At 44.4% G+C, this 12,057-nt stretch overlaps 1 protein-coding gene and 1 non-coding gene across 2 annotated transcripts in view; one reads left to right on the top strand and one right to left on the bottom strand.

Annotated features, from left to right (window-relative positions):
- Tmem212 (transmembrane protein 212) overlaps nucleotides 1-11,336 on the top strand; it is a 32,643-nt gene extending 21,307 nt beyond the window's left edge. Inside the window, exon 4 of the mRNA XM_005343905.2 lies at nucleotides 11,112-11,336. Within this exon, the coding sequence (XP_005343962.1) occupies nucleotides 11,112-11,129 (18 nt within the window). The 3' untranslated portion in view covers nucleotides 11,130-11,336. The remainder of the gene's footprint in view (nucleotides 1-11,111) is intronic.
- On the bottom strand, nucleotides 9,273-9,447 carry LOC113456992. Its single transcript, XR_003377660.1, has one exon. It is a non-coding gene; the product is annotated as a small nucleolar RNA SNORA81 (small nucleolar RNA).
- Nucleotides 11,337-12,057: the final 721 nt, after the last annotated feature.

The following is a 12,057-nucleotide window of genomic DNA, read 5'->3' as shown; positions in this document are numbered from 1 at the left end:
CAGGCTGGTCTCGAACTCACAGAGATCCACCTGCCTCTGCCTCCCGAGTGCTGGGATTAAAGACGTGCGCCACCATCGCCCGGCTCATATCATAATCTAAAATAGTGTTAATGAATACGTTTGAATAAATATTAAGCACCTTTAAAAAATAATCAGGGCCCCGTGGCCGCTACTCAGGAGCTTGTCAGAATGCTTTGACTACAATTCAAGGCTACCGCATGAGTTCAAGGCCAGCCTAGGGAAGCCCTGCTTGGACTACAGTTCAAGGCTACCGCATGAGTTCAAGGCCAGCCTAGGGAAGCCCTACTTTTGAAAGTGAATAGAAACCCCTGAGATAGAATACTGTAGAGTGCTTGTCATGCCATGTGAGGCTCTAGGTTCAGTTCTGAGTGGGGGGGGTGGCACGGTAGAGGAGGAAAGAAAGAAATGGAGGAAAAGAAAATGTTTAAAACATAGGATAGGAATTTTTGCTATTGCTATTATTATTATTAAAAAGTAGAACTTTGGGAACTGGGGAGATGGCTCAGTCAGTACTGCTTTTGCCATGTAGACATCAGGAACTGAGTTCGAGCCCAGCACCTCTGCAAGATGTGGGTACAGCAGTATCCATCTGTACCCACCAGGCCCTGGACAGGAGACAGGTCAACTCCTGCAGCCCACCTACAGACCTGCCAGGCTGGCTGGATTGGCAAAGCTGGCAGACAGTGATTGAGGAAGACACCCGGTGCCTCACCTCTGGTATCCACAGGTGTGCACACACAGTAGTGATTGAGGAAGACACCCAGCGTCTCACCTCTGGTATCCACAGGTTTGCACACACAGAATGCTCACCTCTCCACTCAAACATGTGTGCACACACAAGCACATACGCACTCTTACTCAATCTACATATAATATACTCATATCACAAGGTAGAATCTCGATTTAAAAACCCAAAGGCCTTGATTCTCTAGAACTGTAAAGAAAATTCAAAGCACCACAGTCACCCTGATCTCTATCCTGGGTGATTATAATGGTGCTAAAAAAAGAGAAGGGAATCCAGGTCTAGTCAGAAGGTAGCCATGTGGGTTTCCTACTTCAGAGGATGTGAAAGAAAGCCTGGCTAGCTGTCTCAGGATGCTTGAGTTCATGCCTCATAGTCAAGGAGGAAGAAACTGAGAAAGGGAGCGTGGGCTGAGAAGTGACCCTGTGACTCCCCAGACACTGGCCTGAGGGTGTGGGTGGGACCATGGGGGGGTTGACATTGTGACTCCCCAGACACTGGCCTGAGGGTGTAGGTGAGACAGTGTGGGCTGCACGGCTGTGCTTGCTCTGCGCTGGGTCGCCTTTTGGAGAGGCTCTGGACAGACTGACTCCAGAGAGCTTTCCAGATCTCTCCCAGGTTAGGACTTTGCAATGAAAATTTCCTTCCTTCTGATACTTCATTCAGACACAGTGTCAATCCCGAGTCTCAGAGGAGAGCACTCTGTGAAAGCAAGTAGAGAAGGAGACGTTTGTTTTATCTTGTGTAAGGAACGCACGGCTCTTTCCTGTTTGAATACACTGATGTGTACTTGGGTTCCATCATGCTGCTGAGTTATGGCATCAGCCCATGACACAACACATACAAGAGCATTTCTCATGTGAGAACACACCTGTTCACAGCTCCTGGGTCGCTCTAACCACAGTCTTAGCTTTTTAATTTTTTTACTTCAAGCACTTCAGAAAAAAAAAGTTTTCTTTTTTTAAAAAAATATTTATTTATTATGTATACAATATTCTGTCTGTGTGTATGTCTGTGGGCCAGAAGAGGGCACCAGACCTCATTACAGATGGTTGTGAGCCACCATGTGGTTGCTGGGAATTGAACTCAGGACCTTTGGAAGAGCCATTTCTCTAGCCCCCGAGGAAAAAAGTTTTCTTTACCCAATCTCCAGTCTCTCATATCAAATTACAAGAGCTTTTGGGTTGGCTGTCTGGGAAAACAATCAACTTTCCACTTGATTATTGAATAGTCTCCAGTTTATTTGCAAGAAGATGAGGAAGAAGAAGAGGAAGAAGAGGAGGAGTGTTCTTTTAAAATATTTTCCCTACATAATCAACAGAATGTTCAGAATGGCAGTCTTTGTCTACTATGCACCAAGCAAGGGATTATATTTAGAATGATTTAGAATATAAAAAGAAATGAAAAACTTAAACACCAAAAAATATGTAATCAATAAATGGGCCAGTAAAATGAATTGACAGTCTCCAAAAGAAGAAATACAGATATGCAATAAATATTTGAAAAGGTACACAGTGTCTTTAGCCATCGAGGAAACATGAATTTAAGCTGTTTCTAAAATCCCATCTCACCCCACTCAGAATGGCTATCATTAAAAATCCAACAGTAACAGGCACTAGGGAGGATGTGGGGCAAAGGGGAAACCCTTGTGCTTCTGGGGGAATACAAGGTGATGCAGCCACTGTGGACCTCAGGATGGAACCTTCTGCAAATCTAAACCTAGAACCCTAAATGGCCCAGCTGCACCGCTCCTGGGCATAACCCTGAGGGTGTGAAATCAACACAGAGACACCCGCATGTGCCTACTGCTGCGTTCGTCACAACCAGCAGGTGATGGGATCAGCCTAGATCTCCAGCAATAGAAGAATGGATGAAGAAATATGGTACATGTCCACAATGGAATTTTACTCATCTGTAAAGAACAATGAAGTCATGACCTTTGCAAGAAGAAATATAATTGACTGTCACCATACTGAGCAAAGCAAGCCAGACCCACAAAGAGATATTCTGTGTGTTTTCTTTCATGTGTAGAATCTAGATTTCAATTCAAATGTATATGCATGTACATATATATGTATATATATATGTGTGTATATATATATATAAATATATATATAAAATGTTTTTTTAGCCACGTGATGCATGCTTGCAATCCCAATAAGCAGGCATCTGGTGTAGGAGGATCATGAATTTGAGTCAGTCTGCTCTATAATAGCAAAAGGTTGTCTTAAAAAAAACTAAACATAAAGGCAAGAGAGAGGGCTCCAGAGTCAAGAGTAGTTCCAGCTCGTCCAGAGGACCTGAGCTGGACTCTCACCACCCTTATCAGGCAGCTCATGCTGTCTGTAGCTCCAGTTCCACAAGAGACAGACAGGACATACACACACGCATACATATATGTGTGTGTGTGTGTGTATAAATCTTTAAAAAAAAACCTCTAAAATGAATGCCCAGTACTACCCCCCTGAAACACCCACAATATGAAATGGATGAAAAATCAGGTATTCCTTTCCTCTCTTATACCGTAGGGCAGCCTCATGCCACAAGGGGAAAAGAGGCTGTGGCACCAGGGCTGGGCTATAGTCCGAGCCTCTTTGACAAGAGCATTTACCTTAGAAGCATTAACCTTATGAAGATGGTCTTCCTCGTAGTGTCCACATTCATAAACTCAAGCATTACTTAAACAGTCATCCTTCACCTTCACCCTGCTTCCCACTGATCACTCTCCGCAATTTACAATAAAGAGGGACACAGCTAGACTGTGTCCTTGCGTTCTGGTGACTGACGGAGAAAAATGAACCCGAGACTTGGAAGCAAGAGGCCAGATGAGGGACTGCAGTGTCTGGTATAGGAGTGACTTGTAGCAATAGGGAAGAAGACACACCCATCTTAGAGATTGCATTATGTAGAATTCTCTAGAGCAACAAACCCAACAGACTCTACACGTCATGTTAAGACAGCTTTATAAGGTCAGTTACTGAACAATCCAATCCCACAAAGCCTGTCCAAGGCTAGACAGCTAGAGAAAGCAGCAGCTGATGAGTCTGAGCAGTTAGAAGCCTCAGAAGCAACAAGACCAATGACCCAGCTCCAGGAAGAGCCCGAAGGTCCTCCGGCCCCATCGAAAGACAAGGAACGCTCAAGTCTGGAGTCCGACAGCAGCACAATTAGGGTGCCTGCTCAGTAGGGGAGAGCATGCGCACAGGCTTCTCTTCTTCCATTGCTTTGTTCCATCTGTGTCCCCGCCCTGGACGGTACTACCCACCTTCAGTGCAGGTCTTTCCCCTGGATTCACTGACCCATGTGCCAATTCTTTTTGGAAACACACCTCACAGCCATACCCAGAAGTATGATTTGCAAATTTTCTGAGTGACCTTTAACCTAGTCAGGTGGACATCCAAGATTCAGCACCAGAGAGTACCCAAACAGTGGCACCTAGAGAGTTACCGTGGAGACAGGAGATGCACACAGACGCGAAAAGGATCATGAGAGGTGAAATTGAGTGATCCGCTTTAATGTGAGCTGTAATCTTAACAGGTAAACAGTTCCAAGTCTCTCAGCACCAAGCAAAAGTCATTGTGAGGACTGAAGAGAAAGCCGAGGCCAGCAAGCCCAGCCAGAGAGTCCCGGAATCCTCCAGACTTAAGTTGTTTACATAGTCCATACAAACAGTGCCTTGCCCTTGAACTCATAATAAATCTAGTGTTCAATGCTGTGGGCTGTAAGAGTCTTAATTTAACTCAGTATTATGAAATGATTTATGCATGTGTTTCTTTTCCTGTTGCTATGACAAAATGTCCCACCAAGGCAGCTTGAGGAAGAGTTGGTTTGGGCTCCCAGCTTGAGGGGCTGATGGGGAAGTCACAGCAGCAGCATGAGGTGGTGGCCACACTGCGCTATAGTCAGGCAGCAGAGACAGATGAATGTCAGCGCCTCTCCTTTTCTCCTTTTTACCCGGCATAGGGCCCTTGCCCATGATGTGGTGCTGCCCACGTTTAGGGTGGGTCTCCCCACCTCAGTTAACTCTCTGTCCACACGCTCTCACAGATATGTCCAGAGGTCTGTCTGCTAGGTGACTCTAGATCCCGCCATACTGACAGTCTTAACCATTACCGTTTTCCCTTTCTTTCATGATGAAGAGCTCAGGTTGGTACTCAAAGGTGGCCAGGTTCTGCCTAGTGCACCACCCTTCCATGCCCTTGCATCAGTCCATGGCTCTCCCTTTTCGCCACAACCTCTTCCCAGTCTCCCCTCCTAAGATTACCCCTTAGGATTGTGGCCTCCTTACCAGCCTTCAAGCTGTTTGGCCTCACACCTCCAATTCTGTAACTGAGTCCCCTCTCCTGTTCTAAGGAGCCAAACAATTGTCTGTTTCCTGGACACCTCCCTGAGGCATCAACTGAGCCCCACGATGTTGCTGGGCTTGGGAGATCTCCTCTCAGGCTCCCATTCCTCTTCACCTCCTCCTGAGTTCCCAGCACTCGTGACACAGGGCACAGCTGGAGACCTGATTTTCTGCCGGCACCTTACACCTCAGGTCAGCTACCAAATCCTGACAATGCCATCTAAAGAGTCTCCGGTGTTTCCTCACATCGCCGATTGCTACCTCAGGTTCCGCATGCTACCTTCTGTCGCCCTAGGACGCATCATGTGTGTCCATTCTAGAACCTGGATTCTAAAATGATCTCTATCAAGTTCAAATCTGCTTTTATCACTCCCTAGCTACTCCCTGGCTTGATATCTGTGGTGATGTGAATGAGATTGGCCCCCGTAGGCTCGTCTATTTAAATACTTGGTCACAAGGGAGTGGCAGTATTTGAAAGGATTGGGAGGGGTTGCCTTGTTGGACTCGTAGCACTGAGGGGTAGGTCTTGAGGTTTCAAAAACCACATTCTAAGCCCAGAGTCTCCTCCTTCCTGCTGCTTGTGGGTTCAGACGTAGAACTCTCAGCTCCTTCTCCAGCCCGTCTGCTGCGCCTGCTGCCTTGCTTCCTGCCACGCTGATAATGGACTAAATATCTGAAACTGTAAGCAAGTCTCAATTAAATGCTTTCTTTTGTAAGAGTTGCCTAAGCTGTGGTGTCTCTTCACAGTGAAAAACAAAAACAAAAACAAAAAAATCAAAAAAAAAAAACTGACCGAGGCAGTAGACAGAATTCCTCTATGCCACCCCTTCATCCTCGGGCTACCATCCTTCCTCTACCTCCTCCCAGAACCCTTCCAGTTTCATTTTTCCTCCTCCTCACTGAGTCTAGTTAATACTGCTTGTATGCACGTGGATACTGGGCTATCCCCTGGACCTTGAGGAAAACTGACTCTCTCTTCCCTGGAGCAGGAGCTCCTGAGGTTGGGGTGGGAGCTTGTGAGCATATCTGATCCACACTGGAATGTTGGCTGGCTAGATCTTGTGTTGGTCTTATTCAAGCCAGCACGGCTGCTGTCATGTCCAGAGACACTGTTGGGCAGTGGTCCTCTGACTTTTCCCTCTTACTGTCCCTTCACCCCCACTTGCCAATGTTTCCTGAACTTGAGTGGAAGGGGTATGACATAGTTATCCTGCTTAGGGCCAAGCCTATCAGTTGTTTTTCCCTTCAGCCATTATTGAACCTAGCAGCCCATCACTCCTATGTTAACTCTGCAGTCCATGCAAATGTCCAGTGATCAGCTTTAACATTTTTTTTTAATGTTTTGTATTTTGGTAGGCTTGAAAGTTTGACGGAAGAGGCCAAGGCACTTCAACTGTGATTTATTTCTGATTTCTCACTCCCAGGATATTATCTAGCTTAAAAACTATTTTTTAAATAAATAAATAAATCTCACTGTTAGGGATTGTTAAGTCTCCTCTATTGATTTTTTTCATCTGGGTCTTAGTTCTCAAAATAGTATTGATATTCAATTCATTTTACAAATAATATAGAACTGTTCTTCAGTTGACATGGGTTCCAAATTCTTTTGTTCAATTGATCTCAGATCAAAATTCTGGGGGAAGTATCATTGTTTTATATTGGGGACTTGAGCAGCACAGATTTTTATATCCAAGGGCAGCCTTAGGAAAAATACTCTGGGGTACCAAGGAATGGCTGCATGCTGAAAACTTCAAGTTGGGAGCTGCAGAAATGGCTCAGTGATGAGACCATTGGCTACTCTTCCAGAGGACCCAGGTTTTTATACCCAGCAATGACATGGCAGCTAACAACTATCTGTTCCTCCAGTTTCATGGGCTCCAAAGCCCTTGCCTGGCCTCTACAGGTACTCAGTACACATGGTGCATAGACACACCTGCAGGCGAAACAACCATGCACATAAAATAAAATGTTTAAATAAACTTTTCAAATTGTATGCATCAGTATGTGCTGCTATCCCAGCATTTGAGAGGATGAGACAACCAGGAATGAGTTTGAGGCCAGCCTGGGGCATATAGCAAAGGTTTACCTAAAGGAGGAGGCAGGAGAAGGAAGTGGAGAAGGAAAAAAGGAAGGAGAGAAGGAGGGAGGGAAGGAGGGAGGGAGGGAGAGAGGGAAGGAGGGAGTCAAGTAAAATATCAACAACAGAACAAGTTCAAGAAAATGCCCAAGCAAACTGGCCAGATTTAATGGCAAGGAATTTTTTTTTTAAATCTGTCTTCTTGAAGTCTTCATAAATGGCAACACAACAGCAGAAATGGTTCTTTCTAGTTATGTCTTGACAGTTGGTCAGCAAGCGTATGGTTTTCAGAAATTATTTTAATGTATGTATGTATATGTTTCTCTGTGTGGATGTGTCCATGAAGTCCAGAGGATAGCTCTGGATGTCATCCTTGGGAATGTCAGCCATCTCCTGTAAGACGAGCTCTCTCACTGGCCAGATCTCACCCACCAGGTCAGAATGGCTGGCCAGTGAGTGCACTGTTAGGGAGAAAAATGTAATCAGAAGATTTGGGGAAAATAATTTTGAGGCATAGTGTCAAAATGATCATCATTGTTATGCTATTTTTTTTTAAACTTGATTTTGGCATTAGTGTTTCTTTTCATCTTTCTTTTTCCAAAGAGTATTGTTATATCAACTACGTCAAGGAAATAATTAAAATGGGCAGTAGTTTAAACAGCTATGGCACACAGAAATATTCTGAGATGAAACACGTCTCAGAAGACGGTAAACAATTCTTTCTCTGTGTGCATGTTTTTATATGTGCTTTCATGTGTGTACATGTTTGCATGTGTACTCTTGCATGTGTGTGCATGTATGTGGAGCCCAAAGGATGGCTTCAGGCATCATCCTCAGGTACTTTAAACACTGTTTTTGAGATAGAGTCTTCACTTCACCAAGTAGTCCAGTCTGGCTACCTAGTAGCCATCGGCATCTACCTGTCTCTGCCTTCCCAGCTCTGTGGTGACCAAGTGCCACCATATACATCTTTTTGTTTTCATGTAAATTTAGAGGTGGGACTCACGTCCTCACGCTTGCAAAGAAGCATTTTAACAACTGAGCTATCCCCAAACAATTTTATTTGAAATGTAAAACAATTGCTTTGGGTGGATAAGACAGTCTTGTTCTGTAGCCCGGAAATAAGGCTTTTACTCAGAATGTGATCCAGGGCAGCCTCAAACATGTGGTCTTTGGGCTTCTGCCTCCTCAGTACTGCGTTCGTTCAAAGGCTCGCTGCACCATGACCCTGCCAAAGCACACAACCGTGCTGCCGGTGTCTCAGGTGGAATTAAACTAGACTTTTTTTTTTTTTTTTTTGGTTTTTTCGAGACAGGGTTTCTCTGTGGTTTTGGAGCCTGTCCTGGAACTAGCTCTTGTAGACCAGGCTGGTCTCGAACTCACAAGATCCGCCTGCCTCTGCCTCCCGAGTGCTGGGATTAAAGGTGTGCGCCACCACCGCCCTGTTAAACTAGACTTTTGAACAATGTAATGATACATGGCTTCTTTGTAGATGACGTCGGAAAAGGTCGTCTCAGCCTGTGGGTGTGTGGGAAGTCCCTTCAGCTCATGCAGACATCAGACTGGAGGGCAGTGTGCTATTCTGGCTATTGTTCTCCTGTCATGGGGAGACTCATGGGAATCATGTGGGGGCTGCCGTTGGACCAATCACAGTGCGCTCCATTTTCTGAGCACCTGCTGTTTTCCAGGCACTATTTTCTAGACCAGCGGTCAGCAAGCTACAACCCAGGGGCTAAAGAAGACCAACTGTCTTTTGAGGACTTTTGAATTTAAAGCTAAAAATAGTTCTATTTATTATTATTATTATTATTATTATTATTATCATCATCATCATAGATTTTGTTAGAGAAAGGTAACTCTCAAATCTAATTTCTGGGCCCAAGAGAAGGTTTAGTAGGTAAAGGTTGCTGCCAAGTCTACTGACCTGAGTTCAATCCCAAAGACCCACATAATAGAAGAGAGTCAACTCCCAAAAGTTTTCCTTTGATATATACAAATAGTAGCATGTGTGTCTCCGCCTCCATATGCACACTAAATAAATGTAAATAAATGAATTTAATTTTCAACCTTCCTTGAAAATTTTAAAGACACAGTTCACCAAATAGAAAGACACTGGACATTAAGAAGGAGGTTCACCACACCCAGTCTTTAGGGCCCAATGCAGCCACTTCTCTTTCTCTGCGTACTCTCTTGGCATTGTTACAAAATCCAAGACACAATCCCACTTTTTGAAATTATAGCACCCTACTTAACAACAAAGTTACTTATACTCTTTTAATGTTTGGAGAAAAATATCAAAATTTCATGACACTTAAAAGTTCCATCATATACAGATCTCCATGTCCATAGAGAAAGTCCTATCAGAAAACGGCCACCCCTGTCTGAGGCTACTTTCACCTGGAGAGGCAGAATATCAGTGACAGAGACCGTGCAACCAGTTAAACCTAAAATACGCATCAACTGGCTCCTTGCAGAAAAACGACCCAGTCCCTCTTTTAAGCACTTGACATGTGCTGGACACACCAAAAATACAGCTCATGTCCTAGCACGAGAGACATACTATAAATAGCACACATCATTTAAAAAGTAGAACAGTGTATTCGTAGATGGCTATCAAGACAAACAAAGGGGCCAGAAATGCAAGACAGGAGCATAAGGTCAAAGGAAAGCAGGATGAACATTAAATTCCATTTTTATACCTTCCCAACTATAGCTAAAATCTCACTTAAGCCTACAGTAGTCGTATTTTAAGTCTTAAAACAATTTTCACGCTACAGGGAATTTGCTATGGCCATGCAATCAAGAAACATCTCCAGGAAGGAATATAAGGGAAAGTGGCTTGGGTTTCTACCCAAGGAAAGTGGTTGTGCTAGCATTATTAAGGGTACACAGAGAAGCCAACGTGCCATGGCAGTGTGTGTGTGGGGAGAATGTCTACATATGAGTGTGTGTGCATGTGCGTGCATGTGTGTGCATGTGTGTGCTTGTACGTGCATGTGCCTGTGCATGTGTGTGCATGTGCGTGCATGTGTGTGCTTGTGCGTGCATGAGTGTGTACTCGCACGCATGGGATAGAACCGATCACGTCAAGTGTCTCATTTCTCACTGAACTAGAAGCTGGCTGTTTGTGGCTAGGCTAACAGGCAGGTAAGGCCTAGAGTCTATTTGTCTTCACCGCACAATGCAAGGGTTACAGGCACCTGCAGCCTTCCCTGGCTTTTTACCTAGCCCTTCTTTGGCACTTTTGCCCTCAGATTAAGGTTTAATCCTCTCCTCTCACCCTTCCCATCTGGGTGTCCAGGCAGTTTCCAGTAACTCAGGATCAAATCACTTCACGTGAGCCTACTTTCCTTTTTGGAAAACAGGGCCAACCCCATCTTCAGCCCCTGAGGAATGACATCATTTCTGATGTGAGACCAAGTAGGCCAGCAGGGTCCTGGAGAAGTACTTAAGAAATACTCGCTTCCTTCCCTCCCTTCTAACCAAATCCAAGTTCTTGGCTCCCAACTAAAGATTTCCGAAAGTTCCCTTTCATCTCCTGTTGGGTTTTGAAAAGCCCCAAGCCAATCCAGACAATACAAACAGCAAACGTCCAGAAGAAATACTCTGTGCCAAGATCCCCACTTGCGCACACGGCCCCTGCCCGCCACGGCAATGGCCTGCCGGTGCTGTGTTCCTGCCAGAGTCTTGATTGTGCGTGTATTTCTTTTTTATACCTTGCTGACACTCTTTGCGCCACTCCCCGCAATGTGGCTCTCTCTGCGGATGCCTCTTAAATCCGTAACTGACTCCATGGTGCTGTGATCTGTGTCATCCTTCAGGGCTTTCTGGGACATAAAAATGACTAAATTAAATGTCAGAAGCAAAATTGTATTTTCTTTGATAAACTGTACAAATAAATACTTCTCTTTTTCTTCTCTTCCTAGGGTCAAAAGAATGGGTAACAAATTCGGAGTTGCGTTCCCCTTAAATTGACCTTAATTTCTGGTCATTATTTTGAAATATTTACAAAGTAATTGTGTTCTTTAAACTCCCTCCCCCTCTATGTTCTTTTGAAATAAAATAGAAACAATTGTATACTTTGGTCTTCCCATTATGGAAATATTATTGTTGCCACAGAAATATGAAATATAACTTTATAGAAAATAAATGATTTGTTTTCATTTTCATTATTTTACGTGTGGAGTCTCATCTGATGGCAATCCCATATCACATAAATGAAGGGACATTTCTCTTAGTTTTCCTTCTTTACCACCACCAACGTGGCTCTAAAACTTCAAGACACAAAACGTGGACTTGCAGCCTGCAGGGGAACCTCATTCCCCCCACCAGCAGCTGCCTTCCCGTTCTTGCTTTTAGCCCTAAGAACAACCCACTTAGGAACTAAGAATGACCCTCCATTGGTCTGTCACTTCTTCTCCAGCGTGTGTGAGGCCTGGGTTTGATCCCTAGCACTCCATAAAAGTGGGTGTGACCGTGACCCCTGTAATCCAGCACTTGGGAGATGAGGCAGTAGGATAAGGCCATCTCTGTCACATAGTGAGTTGGAGGTTAGCCTGGGCTACATGAGACCCTGTGTCAAAAATGCTGTAAGCATATCTACAAGGTGGCTCAGCCAGTAAAGACACTTGCTGCCATACCTGCCAGCCTGAGATCAATCCCTGCGACCCACACGGAAGGAGGAAACCAGCTCTCACACACGGTCTGCCGTTTTCCCATAGGTACTGTTTAAACTCCCATTAGCATGCACATAAATAATTTTTAAATTACAATTTAAAAAAAAAAACCAACCATACAAACAAACAAAATACATTTTGTAGATCCAAAGAACCTTAGATACACGTTAGGCCAATTTCTCAATAAATGCTCCAA

The sequence above is a fragment of the Microtus ochrogaster genome, chromosome 1 (genome assembly GCF_000317375.1).
Source record: "Microtus ochrogaster isolate Prairie Vole_2 chromosome 1, MicOch1.0, whole genome shotgun sequence".
Lineage (NCBI taxonomy): Eukaryota > Metazoa > Chordata > Mammalia > Rodentia > Cricetidae > Microtus > Microtus ochrogaster.
Note: the sequence above shows the minus strand (reverse complement) of the source record. Positions and strands in the feature narration are given on the sequence as shown.